We start from the raw sequence: 18,619 nt of genomic DNA, 5'->3' as shown, positions 1-18,619 counted from the left end.
TTCCTTAACTCTGTCCTAAATGACCTACCCCTTATTCTCAAACCATGCCCTCTGGTACTGGACTCTCCCAGCATCTGGAACATATTTCCTGCCTCTATCTTGTCCAATCCCTTAATAATCTTATATGTTTCAATCAGATCCCCTCTCAATCTCCTTAATTCCAGCGTGTACAAGCCCAGTCTCTCTAACCTCTCTGCGTAAGACAATCCAGACATCCCAGGTATTAACCTCGTGAATCTACGCTGCACTTCCTCTACAGCCAGGATGTCCTTCATTAACCCTGGAGACCAAAACTGTACACAATACTCCAGGTGTGGTCTCACCAGGGCTCTGTACAAATGCAAGAGGATTTCCTTGCTCTTGTACTCAATTCTCTTTGTAATAAAGGCCAACATTCCATTAGCCTTCTTCACTGCCTGCTGCACTTGCTCATTCACCTTCAGTGACTGATGAACAAGGACTCCTAGATCTCTTTGTATTTCTCCCTTACCTAACTCTACACCGTTCAGATAATAATCTGCCTTCCTGTTCTTACTCCCAAAGTGGATAACCTCACACTTAATCACATTAAACGTCATCTGCCAAGTATCTGCTCACTCACCCAGCCTATCCAAGTCACCCTGAATCCTAACATCCTAACATCCTCATCACATGTCACACTGCCACCCAGCTTAGTATCATCAGCAAATTTGCTGATGTTATTCTCAATGCCTTCATCTAAATCGTTGACGTAAATTGTAAACAGCTTTGGTCCCAATACCGAGCCCTGTGGCACCCCACTAGTTACCACCTGCCATTCCGAGAAACACCCATTCACCGCTACCCTTTGCTTTCTATCTGCCAACCAGTTTTCTATCCATGTCAATGTCTTCCCCCCGATGCCCTGAGCTTTGATTTTACCCACCAATCTCCTATGTGGGACCTTATCAAATGCCTTCTGAAAATCGAGGTACACTACATCCACTGGATCTCCCCCGTCTAACTTCCTGGTTACCTCCTCGAAAAACTCCAACAGATTAGTCAAGCATGATTTACCCTTGGTAAATCCATGCTGGCTCGGCCCAATCCTATCATTGCTATCTAGATATGCCACTATTTCATCCTTAATAATGGACTCTAGCATCTTCCCCACCACCGATGTCAGGCTGACAGGTCGATAGTTCTCTGTTTTCTCCCTCCCTCCTTTCTTAAAAAGTGGGATAACATTAGCCATTCTTACCCTTTGATGGATAGATCCAAGCCCACCCAAACTCTTCCGAATAAATCGGCTTCTCTCATTAACTCTTTTATGATTGATTCAGCTATTTGTGAAATTTGGCGTTTTCTACACCCTATTGACAAAGAGTTTTTATACTTTTCCCATGTTTATCATAATTACTCAAGAATTGATTACTTTTTCATTGATCACCATTTACTTACAGATGTTATGGATTGTAAATATGACTCTATTACCATATCTGATGATGCACCTTTGAAGTTATCTATTAAGATAACAGATTCATATATTAATGCTAAAGGTTGGAGGTTCAATCCTGTTTTTTTGCAGGATTCTGACTTTGTTAACTTTGTTAAACAGCAAATTGATCTGTTTTTCTCAACAAATTCTACAGCAGAGATCTCTAGTGGAATTTTATGGGATACTTTTAAAGCATATATTCGTGGACAGATTATTTCATATTCTGCTGGAGTTAGGAAACGAACTAATTCTAAAATATTAACACTAGTTGATAAAATCAAAGCAATTGACAAGATTTATTCAATGACCCCTAGCAAAGAACTTTATAAAGAAAGAGTGGAACTTCAAATGGAGCATAGCTTATTATTATCCTCCTCGATTGAAAGTCAGTTAATTAAATCAAAAGCCCAATTCTATATATATGGAGATAAGTCTGGTAAATTACTAGCTAACCAATTGAAAATTGTTTCGGATAAACGACAGATTACTAGGATTCGTAAGCAAGATGGTACTTTGGCGATCGATCACAAAGAGATAAATAAAGCCTTTCAAGATTTTTATAATTCCTTATATCAATCAGAATGTACTAAGGACTCTTCTATAATAAATGAATTTTTAAGGATATTGAATATTCCAAAAGTAACTGTTGAGGATAGTGTATTTTTGGATACACCTATTACGGAGTCTGAAATAGAAAAGGCTATTTTTTCAATGAATTCGGGTAAAGCTTCTGGTCCAGATGGTTTCTCTACAGAATTTTTTAAATCTTTTTCTTCCATACTTTCTCCTTGGCTTTGTAAAATTTTTAAAGATGCATTAAGTATAGGCAAATTACCACAGTCTTTTTATGAAGCTTCTATTTCTTTAATTCTTAAAAAATATAAAGACCCTACTGAATGCGCATCCTATCGGCCTATATCCTTGTTGAATACGGATTTTAAGATTTTTAGTAAAATTTTGGCTATTAGATTAGAAAATATATTACCTCGAATTATTTCTGGAGATCAGACTGGATTTATTAAAAATCGCTATTCATCTTTTAACATTAGAAAATTAATTAATATTATTTATACCTCTTCATCTAAAATACCAGAATGTGTCATTTCTTTAGATGCCGAAAAAGCATTTGATAGAGTGGAATGGCCATATTTATTTAATACAATGCAACATTTTAATTTTAGTTCAAAATTTATATCATGGATTAAATTAATATACCATAAACCCTTAGCTTCAGTTTTTACCAATAATCAAAGATCCCCTTTTTTTCAGTTATTTCGTGGTACAAGGCAAGGTTGTCCTTTAAGTCCTTTACTATTTGACATTGCTTTAGAACCCTTGGCTATAGCTATTCGTGAATCACCCAATATTCTCGGTATTACCCGTGGGGAGACGACGTATAAGGTATCATTATATGCGGATGATTTGTTATTATATATATCTGACCCTGAAAGATCTATTCCTGCTATGTCTTCTTTGCTCGCTCAATTTAGTAACTTTTCTGGTTATAAATTGAATTTTAATAAGAGTGAACTATTTCCATTAAATATGCATGTTCCAATTTATAATCATTTACCATATAAATTGTTACAGATTATTTTACTTATTTAGGTATTAAAATTACTAAAAAACAAAGATTTATTTAAAATTAATTTTCTACCTTTAATTGACCAAATTAAGCAACTTGCTATTAGGTGGTCTCCATTATCTTTGTCATTGGTAGGCAGAGTTAATGCTATTAAGATGATGATACTACCTAAATTTTTATATTTATTTCAAGCATTACCAATTTTTATTCCTAAATCTTTTTTTGATATTATTGACTCTAAAATATCTTCTTATTTGTGGCAGAACAAAAATCCTAGACTAGGCAAAAAATATTTACAGAAGCCTAAGAAGGAGGGCGGTTTGGCTCTACCAAACTTAAGATTTTACTATTGGGCAGTTAATATACAGTATTTAATATTCTGGACACAAGAATCGACTACAGCTGCTTGCCCACAATGGGTAAATTTGGAATGTAAATCTGTGCAAGATTTTTCACTGATTTCAATCTTAGGATCTTCACTTCCTTTTTCCTTATTCAAAATGAATAAACAGATAACTAATCCCATAGTCAAGTATACATTATGAATTTGGTTTCAATTTCGTAAATTTTTTGGCTTGAATAAGTTTATGCTGTCATGTCCTATAATATCTAACTACTTCTTTCGGCCTTCATCTATAGATCAAGCTTTTCTTTTATGGAAAACAAAAGGTATAACATGTTTTCGTGATCTGTTTTTGGATGATAACATTATGTCCTTTGAACAGCTATCTAATAAATATAATTTACCTAAAACCCATTTTTTTTAGATATTTGCAAGTCAGAATTTTTTTGTATAATGAATTAAAGTCTTTTTCGAAAGAATGTCCATTGGACATTACAGAAAGAATTTTAGCCCTCAATCCTTGTCAAAAGGGTTTAGTAGCTATCATTTATAATATGATTATGAGTGTACAGCCAGATGTATCAGAAAAAATTAAGAAGGAATGGCAAGAAGAATTGCATTGTCCTATATCTACTGAGCAATGGGAAAAAATTTTATTATTGGTAAATTCGTCCTCTATTTGTGCTAAACATGCCCTAATACAATTTAAGGTTGTACATAGAGCTCACATGTCTAAAGATAAACTTGCTCGATTTTATTCTTATGTTAATTCAACCTGTGACAGATGTCATTCTGATGTTGCTTCATTGACTCATATGTTCTGGTCTTGTCCTTGTTTACAAAATTATTGGAAAGATATTTTTAATATTATTTCAAGAGTTTTAAATATCAATTTCCAACCGCATCCTTTTACTGCAATTTTTGGTTTACCAATGATAGATAATAATCGTCTATCCGCTTCATCTCAACGAATGATTGCATTTGTTACATTAATGGCTAGAAGATCTATTTTACTGAATTGGAAAGAAATTAACCCTCCAACTGTATTTCAGTGGTTTTCTCAAACTATCTCTTGTTTGAGTTTAGAAAAAATTAAAAGCATGGTTTTTGATTCTTCAGTTAAATTTGAGGAAACTTGGAGACCATTTATTCAACATTTTCATATGAGTTAAATGGTCTGATCCTAAACCTTACTGTTATTATCCTTAATTATTTGGATGGAGGTTCGGAGTTATCGGCACTACTGTATGTATTTAACATTATGCAATGGCCCATGTTGGTTAGTTTTTTTTTAAAGTTTTTTTTAGTTTTTTTGGGGGGTTTTTCTTTCTCTTTTTCGATTCTTTTACATTAATACTATGAGTTTGGGAGGCCTTATATATTGATTATTATATATCTGATTGTCTATTTAAACTATTAATTATGTACTCTTAAATGTTTTGTATTCATATTTCACTTATGTTTTTCTTAAAATTAATAAAAAGATTTAAAAAGAAAAAGAAAACATTAGCCATTCTCCAATCCTCAGGAACTGATCCTGAATCTAAGGAACATTGGAAAATGATTACCAATGCATCCGCAATTTCCAGGGCCACCTCCTTTAGTACCCTAGGATGCAGACCATCTGGGGGGATTTGTCAGCCTTCAGTCCCATCAGTCTTCTCATCACAGTTTCCTTCCTAATGTCAATCTGTTTCATTTCCTCTGTTACCCTATGTCCTTGGCCCATCCATACATCTGGGAGATTGCTTGTGTCTTCCTTAGTGAAAACAGATCTAAAGTACTCATTAAATTCTTCTGCCATTTCTCTGTTTCCCATAACAATTTCAGCCAATTCATTCTTCAAGGGCCCAACATTGTTCTTAACTATCTTCTTTCTCTTCACATACCTAAAAAAGCTTTTGCTATCTTCCTTTATATTCCTGGCTAGCTTGCGTTCGTACCTCATTTTTTTTCCCTGTATTGCCTTTTTAGTTAAGTTCTGTTGTTCCTTAAAAACTTCCCAATCATCTGTCCTCCCACTCACCTTAGCTCTGTCATACTTCCTTTTTTTTAATGCTATGCAATTTCTGACTTCCTTTGTCAACCACTGTGGCCCCTTTCCCCCCTTTGAATCCTTCCTTCTCTGGGGGATGAACTGATTTTGCACCTTGTGCATTATTCCCAAGAATACCTGCCATTGCTGTTCCACTGTCTTTTCTGCTAGGCTATCCGTCCAGTCAACTTTGGCCAGCTCCTCCCTCATGGCTCCATAGTTTCCCCTGTTCAACTGCAACACTGACACCTCCGAGCTGCCCTTATCCTTCTCAAATTGCAGATAAAAAGGATTACTTATATGAAGGATATAAGTAATCAATTCAATTCATTTATTAAGATAATGCTTCATCACCTTAATATTTCTAGCTTGCCAAAATCTAATTACTTGAGGACAGCAAAGTATATTCTAGAAATTTGACTATTAAATTTGAGCACTGACATCTAATAGAGGGAAGTAAACACCAGTTTACTGACAAAAAAAAAGAGAAAAACTTGAAAGATGGGGAATGACAAGCAGATATTTCAACAAAAAAATTAAATGTGACAAAGATGAATTTCACTAATTGCCAAGTATTTGGGTGATAGAGGCAGATACATTGGGGACAGCTCATGGATGAAAGAAAAATGAAGGGCTATGTGTGAGGGAAGGTTTACATTGATCTAGGAATAAATTTAAAAAGTCAGCACAACATTGTGGGCCAGATGGCCTGTACTGTGTTGTAGTGTTCTATGATTTATGATTTGAAGGACATTTTACTCTTAATCTGAAGATGTGCTTTTGCTCACTGATCTGAAGGAGTTGAAGGATGCCACAAGGATGGGCTGGGGTGCTTGTTCTGTGATATAAAGGACTTTAAAACAGTATTTTCTTCTATATTAAAAATAAATGGTATCTAGGGAAATGGAATAGGGTTGATAATCAGTAGCTGTCTCACTTAATGACAGATCTGGCTATTAGTGCCGAATAATTTACTCTGCTGAGTTTAAAGGTTCCTATCATCACTTTCTTAGGAAATACAATTAAATAAAAATTAAAATTAGCACTTATTTGTTACGTGCCATATTGTTTGATGTGGGTAATCATGATCTTTCCATGGCCATGATTATCTCTTGGCAAATTTTTCTACAGAAGTTGTTTGACATTGTCTTCTTCTGGTCAGTGTCTTTACAAGACGGGTGACCCCAACCATTATCAATACATTTCAGAGATTGTTTGCCTGGTGTCAGTGGTCACATAACCAGTACTTATGATATGCACCGGCTGCTCAAATGACCATCCACCACCTGCTCCCATGGCTTCACGTGACCCTGATTAGGGGTGGGTGGCTAAGCAAGTGCTACACCTTGTCCAAGGGTGACCTGCAGGCTAGTGGAGTGAAAGAGTGCCTTACAGCTCCTTTGGTAGAAATGTATCTCCAACCCACCACCCAAAAGTTAGCATGCCTTTCAAAATGAGGCCATTGAAATATTTATTTTACCTGAAGTCTGAATTGGAAGATAAACCAAACTGCTTACGTTGCCTGATTTCTCAATCAGTTTGAGCTGATGAATGGCCATCCAGTCTATCCTATAATACAGGGTTTGCAGGGCTTCTCTGCTTTATCACATCTTTACGTCCTTGTTTCATTTTCACTCCTTCCCCCTCTTGGTTTGTTAGGCTAGATTACTGTTTAATTAATAATGCTGCCTGTTCTTCTTTAAAGCTATAAGGTAAATGTTAATATACAAACCCCATTTCCAGAAAAGTTGGGATATTTTCCAAAATGCAATAAAAACAAAAATCTGTGATATGTTCATTCACGTGAACCTTTATTTAACTGACAAAAGTACAAAGAAAAGATTTTCAATAGTTTTACTGACCAACTTAATTGTATTTTGTAAATATACACAAATTTAGAATTTGATGGCTGCAACACACTCAGCAAAAGTTGGGACAGAGGCATGTTTACTATTGTGTTACATCACCTTTCTTTTTAATAACACTTTTTAATCGTTTTGGAACTGAGGATACTAATTGTAGTAGATTTGCAATTGGAAATTTTGTCCATTCTTGCTTGATCTAAGACTTCAGCTGCTCAACAGTTTGTGGTCTCCGTTGTCTGATTCTCCTCTTCATGATACGCCATACATTTTCAATAGGAGATAGATCTGGACTGGCAGCAGGCCAGTCAAGCACACGCACTCTGCGTCTACAAAGCCACGCTGTTGTAGCCATGCAGAATGTGGTCTGGCATTGTCCTGCTGAAATAAGCATGGACGTCCCGGGAAGAGACGTTGCCTTGATGGCAACATATGTCTCTCTAAAATCCTAATATACGCCTCAGAGTCAATGGTACCTTCACATACATGCAACTCACCCATGCCATGGGCACTGATGCACCCCCATACCATCACAGATGCTGGCTTTTGCACCTTTCGCTGATAACAATCAGGATGGTCATTTTCATCTTTGGCACAGAGAACTCAATGCCCGTTTTTTCCGAAAACTAGCTGAAATGTGGACTCATCTGATCACAGCACACGGTTCTACAGTCTTTTGGTCCATCTGAGATGAGCTCGGGCCCAGGGAACTCGCCGGCAATTCTGCATAGAGTTGATGTATGGCTTCCTCCTTGCATAATACAGTTTCAAGTTGCATTTCTGGATGCAGCGACGGACTGTGTTAAGTGACAATGGTTTTCTGAAGTACTCCCGAACCCAGGTGGCTATAATTGTCACAGTAGCATGACGGTTTCTTAGGCAGTGCTGCCTGGGGGCTTGAAGATCATACGCATTCAAAAGTGGTTTCCAACCTTGCCCTTTACGCACTGAGATGTCTCTGAATTCTCTGAATCTTTTCACAATATTATGTACTGTAGATGTTGAAAGACCTAAATTCTCTGCAATCTTGCGTTGGGAAATGTTCCTTTTGAACTGACTAACAATTCTCTCACGAATTTTGGCACAAAGGGGTGAGCCACAACCCATCCTTGCTTGCAAAGACTGAACCTTTGATGGACGTTACTTTTATACCCAGTCATGATACCTCACCTGCTACCAATTAGCCTGCTTAATGTAGAGTCTTCCAAACCGGTGTTACTTGAATATTCTGTGCACTTTTCAATCTTATTTTAACTCTGTCCCAACTTTTGTTGAGTGTGTTGCAGCCATCAAATTCTAAATTTGTGTATATTTACAAAATACAATTAAGTTGGTCAGTAAAACTATTGAAAATCTTTTCTTTGTACTTTTGTCAGTTAAATAAAGGTTCACGTGAATGAACATATCACAGATTTTTGTTTTTATTGCATTTTGGAAAATATCCCAACTTTTCTGGAAATGGGATTTTTACTATTTGTAAGGAAGGTCATCACAGATAGTGATTTGGTGATTGCTCAGGGACAAGGGGAGAGAGAGAGAGAAAATTAATGATATTTTGGTTTGTTCTGGGTAGTTATTATCACCACATACAAGACAGTGGATCTTAAACATTAGTGGGTAGTGGGGTATTTGTACAAAGTGTGGATGTTTTTCAGAATCCGCATCAGGTTTAATATCACCAGGGTATTGTTGTTATGTGGCAGCAGCAGTACATTGCACAACATAATAAAAACTGAATGACAGTAAGTTTGTGTGTATGTATATATGTATGTGTATGAATATATATGTGTGTCTGTGTGTATATGTATACATGTGTATGTATGTGTATATGTATAGGGGGGTGTGTGTGTGTGTGTGTATATAAAGTAAGTAGTGCAAAAAAAAGTGAAGTAGTGTTCATGGGTTGAATGTCCATTCAGAATTGGGTGGCAGAGAGGCAGATATCCTGAATGCTGGGGAGCCGACTGACTACAACTTTCTGCAGCTTATATTTGATCTTGTGCAGTGCTCTCCCCAACCCCCCATACCAGATAGAGATGCAGCCAGTTACAGTGCTTCTTTCCATGACAGATCTGTAGAAATATGCGAGTGTTTTTGGTGACATACAAAATCTCAAATTCTTAATGAAATATATCTGCTGTCATACCTTCGTTGTAACTGCATCGATATGTTGGGCCCAGGTTTGAAGGTTTGATCCTTAGAGATATTGACAACCAGGAACTTGAAATTGCTCACTTTCTACACTTTAAATCCCTTTGTGAAAACGGGTGTGTTTTCCCTTGTCTTACCCTTTCTGAAGTCCATAATCAATTCTTTGGTCTTACTGACATTGAGTACAAGGTTGTTGCTGTAACACCACTCAACTAGCTGATATAATTTGCTCCTGATGCCTTCTCATCACCATCTGAACCATTTCCAGTTAAGTTTGCTCATATTAAGTCAGATTTATAGTTCTTAAGCTGTTTGTTCTCCAGAGCCATCAGATAGTTGACTGAAAACTATCATGATTATCACGATTTGTATACTCATTCATGTCTTGTTTTCAGTTTGGAGTTTCTTGGAAAGGTGCAGTTCATAATGCCACCTTGCTGCAAGAACAGAGTCACCAGAGTGATGCTGGTGGAAATGAAGCAGAATCTTTATTCGACAAAATGAAACACAGGAGGGAGAGCAAGGACAATTCTATATTCACAATGTATCTACAATGCCCCTTTGAAATATGCATAACTTTCACACCTTATTCGCATTTTAAATTCGGAGCAAGAAGGCTGTGAGTGGAATGGCTAAGGATTTCCGGAGCGAAGGGAGTTATTTTACTACTAAGGTTAAAGAGAGGCGAGACTGTGCAGGAGCGTGATGTCAGCCAGTGGAGCGTGAAAGGTTTAAAAAGAAAGCAGGCATATTCAGCGGACAGCGGAGTGATAGGGCTTTGGCTCAACTGGCTTAGGCGGTAATGGGACAAGGCAAGGTAGGAAGTATGTGTGTTTTCTGTGCTCAGTGTCAGATGTGAGAAGTCTTGGAGTCTCCCAGCCTCCCAGATGGCCATATCTATACCAGGTGTGTCGAGCTGCAGCTCCTGAGGGACTGAGTTAGGGAACTGGAGATGCAGCTAGATGACCTTTGCCTAGTCAGGGAGAGCGAGGAAGTGATAGAGAGGAGTTACAGGCAGGTGGTCACACCAGGGCCATGGGAGATGGACAAGTGGGTCATAGTCAGGAGGGGGAAGAGGAAGAGTCAGGTACTAGACAGTACTCCTGTGGCTGTACCCCTTGACAATAAGTACTCCAGTTTGAGTACTGTTGGGGGGGGGGGGGGGGACAGCCTACCTGGGGGAAGCGGTGGTGGCTGTGCCTCTGGCACAGAGTCTGGCCCTGTGGCTCAGAAGGGTAGGGAAGGGAAGAGGAAGGCAGTAGTGGTAGGGGACTCTATAGTTAGGGGGTCAGACAGGCAATTCTGTGGACGCAGGAAAGAAACTCAGATAGTAGTTTGCCTCTCAGGTGCCAGGGTCCGGGATGTTTCAGGTTGCGTCCAAGTTATACTGCGGTGGGAGGGAGAACAGCCAGAGGTCGTGGTACATATTGGTACCAATAACATAGATAGGAAAAGGGAAAAGGTCCTGAAAACAGACTACAGGAAGTTAGGAAGGAAGTTGAGAAGCAGGACCGCAAAGGCAGTAATCTCGGGATTACTGCCTGTGCTACGCAACAGTGAGAATAGGAATAGGATGAGGTGGAGGATAAATGGATGGCTGAGGGATTTGAGCGGGGGGGGGGGGCAGGGATTCAGATTTCTGGATCATTGGGATCTGTACAAAAAGGACGGGTTGCACTTGAATCCCAGGGGGACCAATATCCTGGCAGGGAGGTTTGCTAAGGCTACTGGGGAGAGTTTAAACTAGAATTGTTGGAAGGGTGGGAACCGAACTGAAGAGGCTGGGGAAGAGGAGATTAGCTCACAAATAGAGAAAGCGTGTAGACAGTGTAAGCGAGAGGATAGATAGGTGATAGAGAAGGGACGTGCTCAGACTGAAGGCTTGAGATGTGTCTATTTTAATGCAAGGAGTGTTGTGAACAAAGTGGATGAGCTTAGAGCGTGGATCAGTACTTGGAGATATGATGTAATGGCTATTACAGATACTTGGATGGCTCGGGGACAGGATTGGTTACTTCAAGTGCCGGGTTTTAGATGTTTCAGAAAGGACAGGGAGGGAGGCAAAAGAGGTGGGGGCGTGGCGCTATTGATCAGAGATAGTGTCACAGCTGCAGAAAAGGTGGACGCCATGGAGGGATTGTTTATGGAGTCTCTGTGGGTGGAGGTTAGGAACAGGAAGGGGTCAATTACTTTACTGAGTGCTTTTTATAGGCCACCTAATAGTAACAGGGATATCGAGGAGCAGATAGGGAAACAGATCCTGGAAAGGTGTAATAATAACAGTTGTCGTAATGAGAGATATTAATTTCCCAAATATTGATTGGCATCTTCCTAGAGCGAGGGGTTTAGATGGGGTGGAGTTTGTTAGGTGTGTTCAGGAAGATTTCTTGACACAGTATTTAGATAAGCCTACAAGAGAAGAGGCTGTACTTGATTTGGTGTTGGGAAATGAACCTGGTCAGGTGTCATCTCTCAGTGGGAGTGCATTTTGGAGATAGTGATCATAATTCTATCTCCTTTACAATAGCTTTGGAGAGAGATAGGAACAGACAAGTTAGAAAAGTGTTTAATTGGAGTAAGGGGAGTTATGAGGCTATCAGGCAGGAAATTGGAGGCTTAAATTGGAAACACATGTTCTCAAGGAAAAGTACGGAAGAAATGTGGCAGATATTCAGGGGATATTTCTGTGGAGTTCTGTATAGGTACGTTCCAATGAGACAGGGAAGTTATGGCAGGGTACAGCAACCGTGGTGTACAAAGGCTGTAATAAATCTAGTCAAGAAGAAAAGAAAAGCTTACAAAAGGTTTAGAGAGCTAGGTAATGTTAGAGATCTAGAAAATTATAAGGCTACTAAGAAGGAGCTTAAGAAGGAAATTAAGAGAGCCAGAAAGGGCCATGAGAAGGCCTTGGTGGGCAGAATTAAGGAAAACCTCAAGGCATTCTACAAATATGTGAAGAGCAAGAGGATAAGATGTGAAAGACTAGGACCTATCAAATGTGACAGTGGGAAAGTGTGTATGAAACCGGAGGAAATGGCAGAGGTACTTAATGACTAGTTTACTTCAGTATTCACTATGGAAAAGGATCTTAGTGATTGTAATGATGACTTGCAGCAGACTGAAAAGCTTGAGCATGTAGATATTAAGAAAGAGGATGTGCTGGAGCTTTTGGAAAGTATCAAGTTGGATAAGTCGCCGGGACCGGACAAAATGTACCCCAGGCTACTGTGGGAGGCAAGGGAGGAGATTGCTGAGCCTCTAGCAATAATCTTTGCATCATCAATGGAGATGGGAGAAGCTCCGGAGGATTGCAGATGTTGTTCCATTATTCAAGAAAGGGAGTAGCGATAGCCCAGGAAATTACAGACCACTGCGTCTTACCTCAGTGGTTGGTAAGTTGATGGAGAAGATTCTGAGAGGCAGGATTTATGAACATTTGGAGGTATAATATGATTAGGAGTAGTCAGCATGGCTTTGTCAAGGGCAGGTCATGTCTTACGAGCCTGATTGAATTTTTTGAGGATGCGACTATAAACACATTGATGAAGGAAGAGCAGTAGATGTAGTGTATATGGATTTCAGCAAGGCATTTGATAAGGTACCCCATGCAAGGCCTACTGAGAAAGTAAGGAGGCATGGGATACAATGGGACATTGCTTTGTGGATCCAGAACTGGCTTGCCCACAGAAGGCAGAGTGGTTGTAGACCGGTCATATTCTGCATAGAGGTCGGTCACCAGTGGAGCGCCTTAGGGATCTGTTCTGGGACCCTTACTCTTTGTGATTTTACTCTTTACTCTTCCACCCTCACCTGGATGAGGAAGTGGAGGGATGGGTTAGTAAATTTGCTGATGACACAAAGGTTGGAGGTGTTGTGGATAATGTGGAGGGCTGTCAGAGGTTACAGCGGGACATTGATAGGATGCAAAGCTGGGCTGAGAAGTGGCAGATGGAGTTCAACCCAGATAAGTGTGAAGTGGTTCATTTCGGTAGGTCATATATAATGGCAGAATACAGTATTAATGGTAAGACTTCTGGCAGTGGGGAGGATCAGAGGGATCTTGGGGTCTGAGTCCATAGGACGCTCAAAGCAGCTGCACAGGTTGACTCTGGTTAAGAAGGCGTATGGTGTATTGGCCTTCATCAATCGTGGGATTGAGTTTAAGAGCTGAGAGGTAATGTTACAGCTAAATATACTGTGCTCACTTCTGGTTGCCTCACTACAGGAAGAATGTGGAAACTATAGAAAGGAGATTTACAAGGATATTGCCTGGATTGGGGAGCATGCCTTATGAGAATAGGTTGAGTGAACTTGGCCTTTTCTCCTTGGAGCGACAGAGGATGAGAGATGACCTGATAGAGGTGTACAAGATGATGAGAGGCATTGATCATGTGGATAGTCAGAGGCTTTCTCCCAGGGCTGAAATGGTTGCCACAAGAGGACACAGGTTTAAGGTGCTGGGGAGTAAGTACAGAGGAGATATCGGGTAAGTTTTTTACTCAGAGAGTGGTGAGTGTGTGGAATGGGCTGCCGGCAACAGTGGTGGAGGCGGATACGATATGGTCTTTTAAGAGGCTTTTAGATAGGTACATGGAGCTTAATAAAATAGAGGGCTCTTGGTAAGCCTGGTAATTTTGCACAATTTTGTGGGCCGAAGGGCCTGTATCGCGCTGTAGGTTTTCGGTGTTTCTATACATCCATGTTACAGGCACACCAGTGAATTTTAAATCAGCATTGTCTTGTCTTCCAATTAACTGCGGTTCACAACTTTGAGGAACCTATTGTTCAGAGCTACAGTTTAAATATAATCGATGTCCGTATTCAGATCTGAAGATCGGTGGCTGAAGTTGTTTGTCCTAACTCCAAAAATGCCCAGACACACCTTCATGCATAGTAGTGTTAACATGTAAACTTTAGATTTTAGCTTTGTGCACGTACTATTTTGCAATCCTAAAATGGAAAATGTTTTCCTGATCCAGTATTCTCACCTGGATAACGATAACAATGAATTCAGAGAGACAGAGCTGTTATGGTTGTTGTCTGCTCAACATGGTGCTTAGCCATCACTTCTATTGCTTTCTATTCTTCTCCCCAAATAGATAAAGTGCATGTATACTTGGATAAAAAAGAAGCTCTCCAAGCTGTAAAAATGATGAAAGGATCACGGTTCAAAGCTTTCACCAACAAGGAAGAGGCTGAGAAGTTTGCCAAAGGTATTTGTGACTACTATCCTTCACCGACCAAATCCTCTGCCTGTGTATCGCCACTGAAAGGCAGTGTGATCTACAACAGAGGTAAGTTTTTTTTAATCATCTTTCACAAGAAGTTCTGGAATTTGGAGTTTTTATACCTGTGACTTCATGAATTTTGCCTCTGCTTTTACATAATGGCGTTTGGTGTTTATCATTCTGATTATCAAAAAAAGTGTTATTTAAGACAATTCATTCCACTGGACTGACATTCATAAACAGATTTCTGAGATCAGAAAATGAATATAGTTTAGATAATAGATTGGGTGGATTATTCTTTTAACTTTTGAAAATCAAGAGGACCACAGATGCTGGAAATCTGAAATAAAAGTAGATGATGCTGGAAACACTTAGATTAAGCAGCATCTGTGGAAAGTCAAATACTGTTAGAACCAAGAACTCAGAACCAAGATCCACCTGACAAAGGGTGTTCTATCTGTTTCTCTTTCCATAAATCACAAGTTTCTGATTAGTTTTGAGCAGATTTTTATTAATTGGGTGTTTAAATAAATGTTTTGAATATGAGTTAATGGTTCATTTAATATCAGGGAACGGATACAGTATACAATCTGAAATTCTTACTCTTCACAGACATCCATGAAACAGAGAGGGAAAAAACCTGAAGAATGAATGACAAAAAAACGTTAGAACCCCACAGCCCCCTCTTCTCCTCCCATACACAAGCAAGTGCAAAACCCTCCCCACCCCCCCTTGCTCCAGCAAAGGCATTATCCCCCACCTCCCACCATGCAAGCAATAGCAAAGCCCCCTCAGAGACTATTGATCAATTCCATCAAAAACTACTGACCAACAAACACATCGACAGCTCAGATAGGCTCTCTCACTCACTAGCGAGAGAGAGAGATCTCTCCCGCCACAGTGAGAGAGGCCAGCAGCTTGCTGTTTCATTGTTATGATCTGCAGTATTGCCTGTTCAAGTTCTCTGTTTCATAAATTGGCATGATATTTTATTTAGAATATTATTAATAGATGCATATCCTGTTTTTATAGATTGCAGAAGTATAATATTGTTTATCTTCTTTTATTTTCTACACCTGCTGAGTTTCCCATGTTTTTTTTTGTGATTTGTGTGAGGGATGTAAGAATATCTGCAGGTCTCTATCTGCAGTGACCTCGCCATCAAAATAGATCGCATGGCAATAGTGATCTTAACTTTGAGATTGAGACCAGCTACAACAGCTGGAAAGCCAGGAGAAGGGAAAGCCTTTGGAAATTAGAGAAAGAGTTGTATTTCATTGCCCGTTTTCTGTTTGGTTAATGATTATTACCCACCTCCCCAGTTTAGCTTTTGAATTTTGGATGTCAGTACTGCCAGTGGGGAAGCAAAGAAAAACTTGTTTGTAAATCACAAACATGAGAAACTCTGCAGATGCTGGAAATCTAGAACAACACACACAAAATGCTGAAGGAACTCAGGCAGCATCTATAGAAATGAATAAACAATTGACATTTCAGACTGAGGCCATCTTGGTCTGAAACTTCGACTGTTTACTTTTTCTATAGATGCTGCTGACCTGCTGAGTTCCTCCAGCATTTTATGTGAAAACTTTTTTGTGCCATTTGCATACTGAAATGCCTCTTACATACTGCACTCCTGTAGTCTGATCTTTGATTGAAGTAGCCTAAAGAACTAACTGATAAAAGATTTTTTTTAAACCCAAAGATTATGTATTGGCCAATTCTAACCAAATCAAATTGCTACTGCTGGTGACCCCCACGCATTTTGTTATTCTTGTATGATAATGATTGTTCCAAATGACAAAGCTATGTGTTTGATCTTTTATTAGCAATTAGCAAACATGCAATCTTGAAGCAATGAAACTTCAGTGTACCCAAGTGTAAGCTAAACTAATTGAGCAGTCGACAAAAGATACATCAGTCGGCTCCCAACTGCATGCTGCACAGAACAAAGCACAAATAGATGACTTATTCCCTTCGCTTTTACAAAGCTCCCTCCACTCATTTGACTAGTTATTATAATAAATGTGCACCACAAAATGCAATGCAGATAGAGAACAAATCTATGGCTCCTACAGATTATAAATGTAAGGATATAGAGTAAAGTAATTAAAAACAAATTAACTATTGTATCATATTCATATTTACTCTGCATTTTCAGAGAAATTTTGCAACCTCAGGATAAAATTATGGAAGTACACTAACACGAGGAAGTCAGCAGATGCAACACACACAAGATGCTATAGGAACTCAGTAGGTCAGGTGGCGTACATGGAAAAGAGGGAACAGTTAAGGTTTCAAGTTGAGACCCTTTCTCAGGACTGAGAGGAAAGGGTGAAGACACCAGAATAAAAAGCTGGGGAGAGGGGAAGGAGGCTGGCCGGAAGGTATTAGGTGAAGCCATGGTGGGTGGGAAAGGTCAAAGGCCAGAGAAGAAAGAATCTGATAAGAGAGGAGAGTGGTCCATAGGAGAAAGGGAAGGAGGAGGGGACCCAGCGGAAAATAATAGGCAGGTGAGAAGAAGTAAAAGGTCAGATGAGGAATGGGAGGGGAATTTTGTTCACTGGCGGGAGAAATCAATATTCATACCATCAGGTTGGAGGCTACCCAGACGGAATATAGGATGTTGCTCCTCCACTCTGAAAGTGGCCTCATTTTGGCTCGAGGAGGCCGTGGATCGACATGTTGGAATGGGAATAGGAATTAAAATGTTTGGCCACTGGGAAGTCCCACTTGGGGCAGATGGTGTGGAGGTGCTCGATGAAGCAGTCCACTAATACACAATTACCTTCGTAATGTAACCTGATAATGTGTTTGCTTCCATTTATAGGAAAATATTTCTGTTCCCAGAGAGGAAAGTTCATTAACTGAATGCCAGGCAGAATTGCAGATATTCTTAACTTCTGCCACCTCCAATGGGATCTCACTACCAAACACATTTTTCCCTCTCCCCCCCCCCCTTCTGCTTTTCACAGGGATCGCTCCCTACGCGACTCCCTTGTCCACTCGTCCCCCCCATCCCTTCCCACCGATCTCCCTCCTGGCACTTATCCTTGTAAACAGAACAAGTGCTACACCTGCCCTTACACTTCCTCCCTCACCACCATTCAGGGCCCCAGACAGTCCTTCCAGGTGAGGCGACACTTCACCTGTGAGTCGTGGCGTTTTATATATTGGTGAGACCCGACGCAGACTGGGAGACCGTTTCGCTGAACACCTACACTAGGTCCGCCAGAAAAAGCAGGATCTCCCAGTGGCCACACATTTTAATTCCACATCCCATTCCCATTCTGATATGTCTATCCATGGCCTCCTCTATTGTCAAAATGAATCCAAACTCAGGTTGGAGGAACAATATCTTATATACCGGCTGGGTAGCCTCCAACCTGATGGCATGAACATTGACTTCTCTAACTTCCGTTAATGCCCCTCCTCCCCTTCTTACCCCATCCCTGACATATTTAGTTGTTTGCCTGTTCTCCATCTCCCTCTGGTGCTCCTCCCCCCTTTCTTCCTCCTGAGGCCTCCCGTCCCATGATCCTTTTCCTTCTCCAGCTCTGTATCACTTTTGCCAATCACCTTTCCAGCTCTTAGCTTCATCCCACCCCCTCCGGTCTTCTATCATTTCGCATTTCCCCCTCCCCCCACTACTTTCAAATCTCTTACTATCTTTCCTTTCGGTTAGTCCTGACGAAGGGTCTCGGCCCGAAACGTCGACAGCGCTTCTCCCTATAGATGCTGCCTGGCCTGCTGTGTTCCACCAGCATTTTGTGTGTGTTGTTTGAATTTCCAGCATCTGCAGATTTCCTCGTGTTTGTTCTTATTTTCCCTTTTCTTTTTCACACAATTTGTTGTTTGTGTCTGCTGCTTAGGGAATGTTCCCTGTAACAATTTTCTTTCCCCATAAAGTAGGTTTTCCACAGAGAATAATGGCCGCCTTGCCATTACTCTGCTATTTG

The 18,619-nt window shown here is 40.0% G+C and overlaps 2 protein-coding genes across 5 annotated transcripts in view; one reads left to right on the top strand and one right to left on the bottom strand.

Moving 5' to 3' along the window:
- The window catches only part of ankle2 (ankyrin repeat and LEM domain containing 2), a 112,295-nt gene that overhangs the window by 31,996 nt on the left and 61,680 nt on the right, over positions 1-18,619 (top strand). For all 4 annotated transcript variants that reach the window (XR_012099694.1, XM_073051913.1, XM_073051912.1 and 1 more), the window contains exon 3: positions 14,532-14,726. Coding sequence is in view for 3 of the 4 variants with exons in the window: in XM_073051913.1 (XP_072908014.1) it covers positions 14,532-14,726 (195 nt within the window). In the remaining variant the exon portion in view is untranslated. The remainder of the gene's footprint in view (positions 1-14,531; positions 14,727-18,619) is intronic.
- Positions 15,153-18,619, bottom strand: part of pgam5 (PGAM family member 5, serine/threonine protein phosphatase, mitochondrial) — a 100,446-nt gene continuing 96,979 nt past the window's right edge. The window contains exon 6 of the mRNA XM_073051919.1: positions 15,153-15,300. Within this exon, the coding sequence (XP_072908020.1) occupies positions 15,267-15,300 (34 nt within the window). The 3' untranslated portion in view covers positions 15,153-15,266. The remainder of the gene's footprint in view (positions 15,301-18,619) is intronic.

Source organism: Hemitrygon akajei, chromosome 7 (genome assembly GCF_048418815.1).
Source record: "Hemitrygon akajei chromosome 7, sHemAka1.3, whole genome shotgun sequence".
Classification (NCBI taxonomy): domain Eukaryota; kingdom Metazoa; phylum Chordata; class Chondrichthyes; order Myliobatiformes; family Dasyatidae; genus Hemitrygon; species Hemitrygon akajei.
The sequence above is the reverse complement of the archived record's forward strand: the minus strand, read 5'-3'. Positions and strand labels throughout refer to the sequence as shown.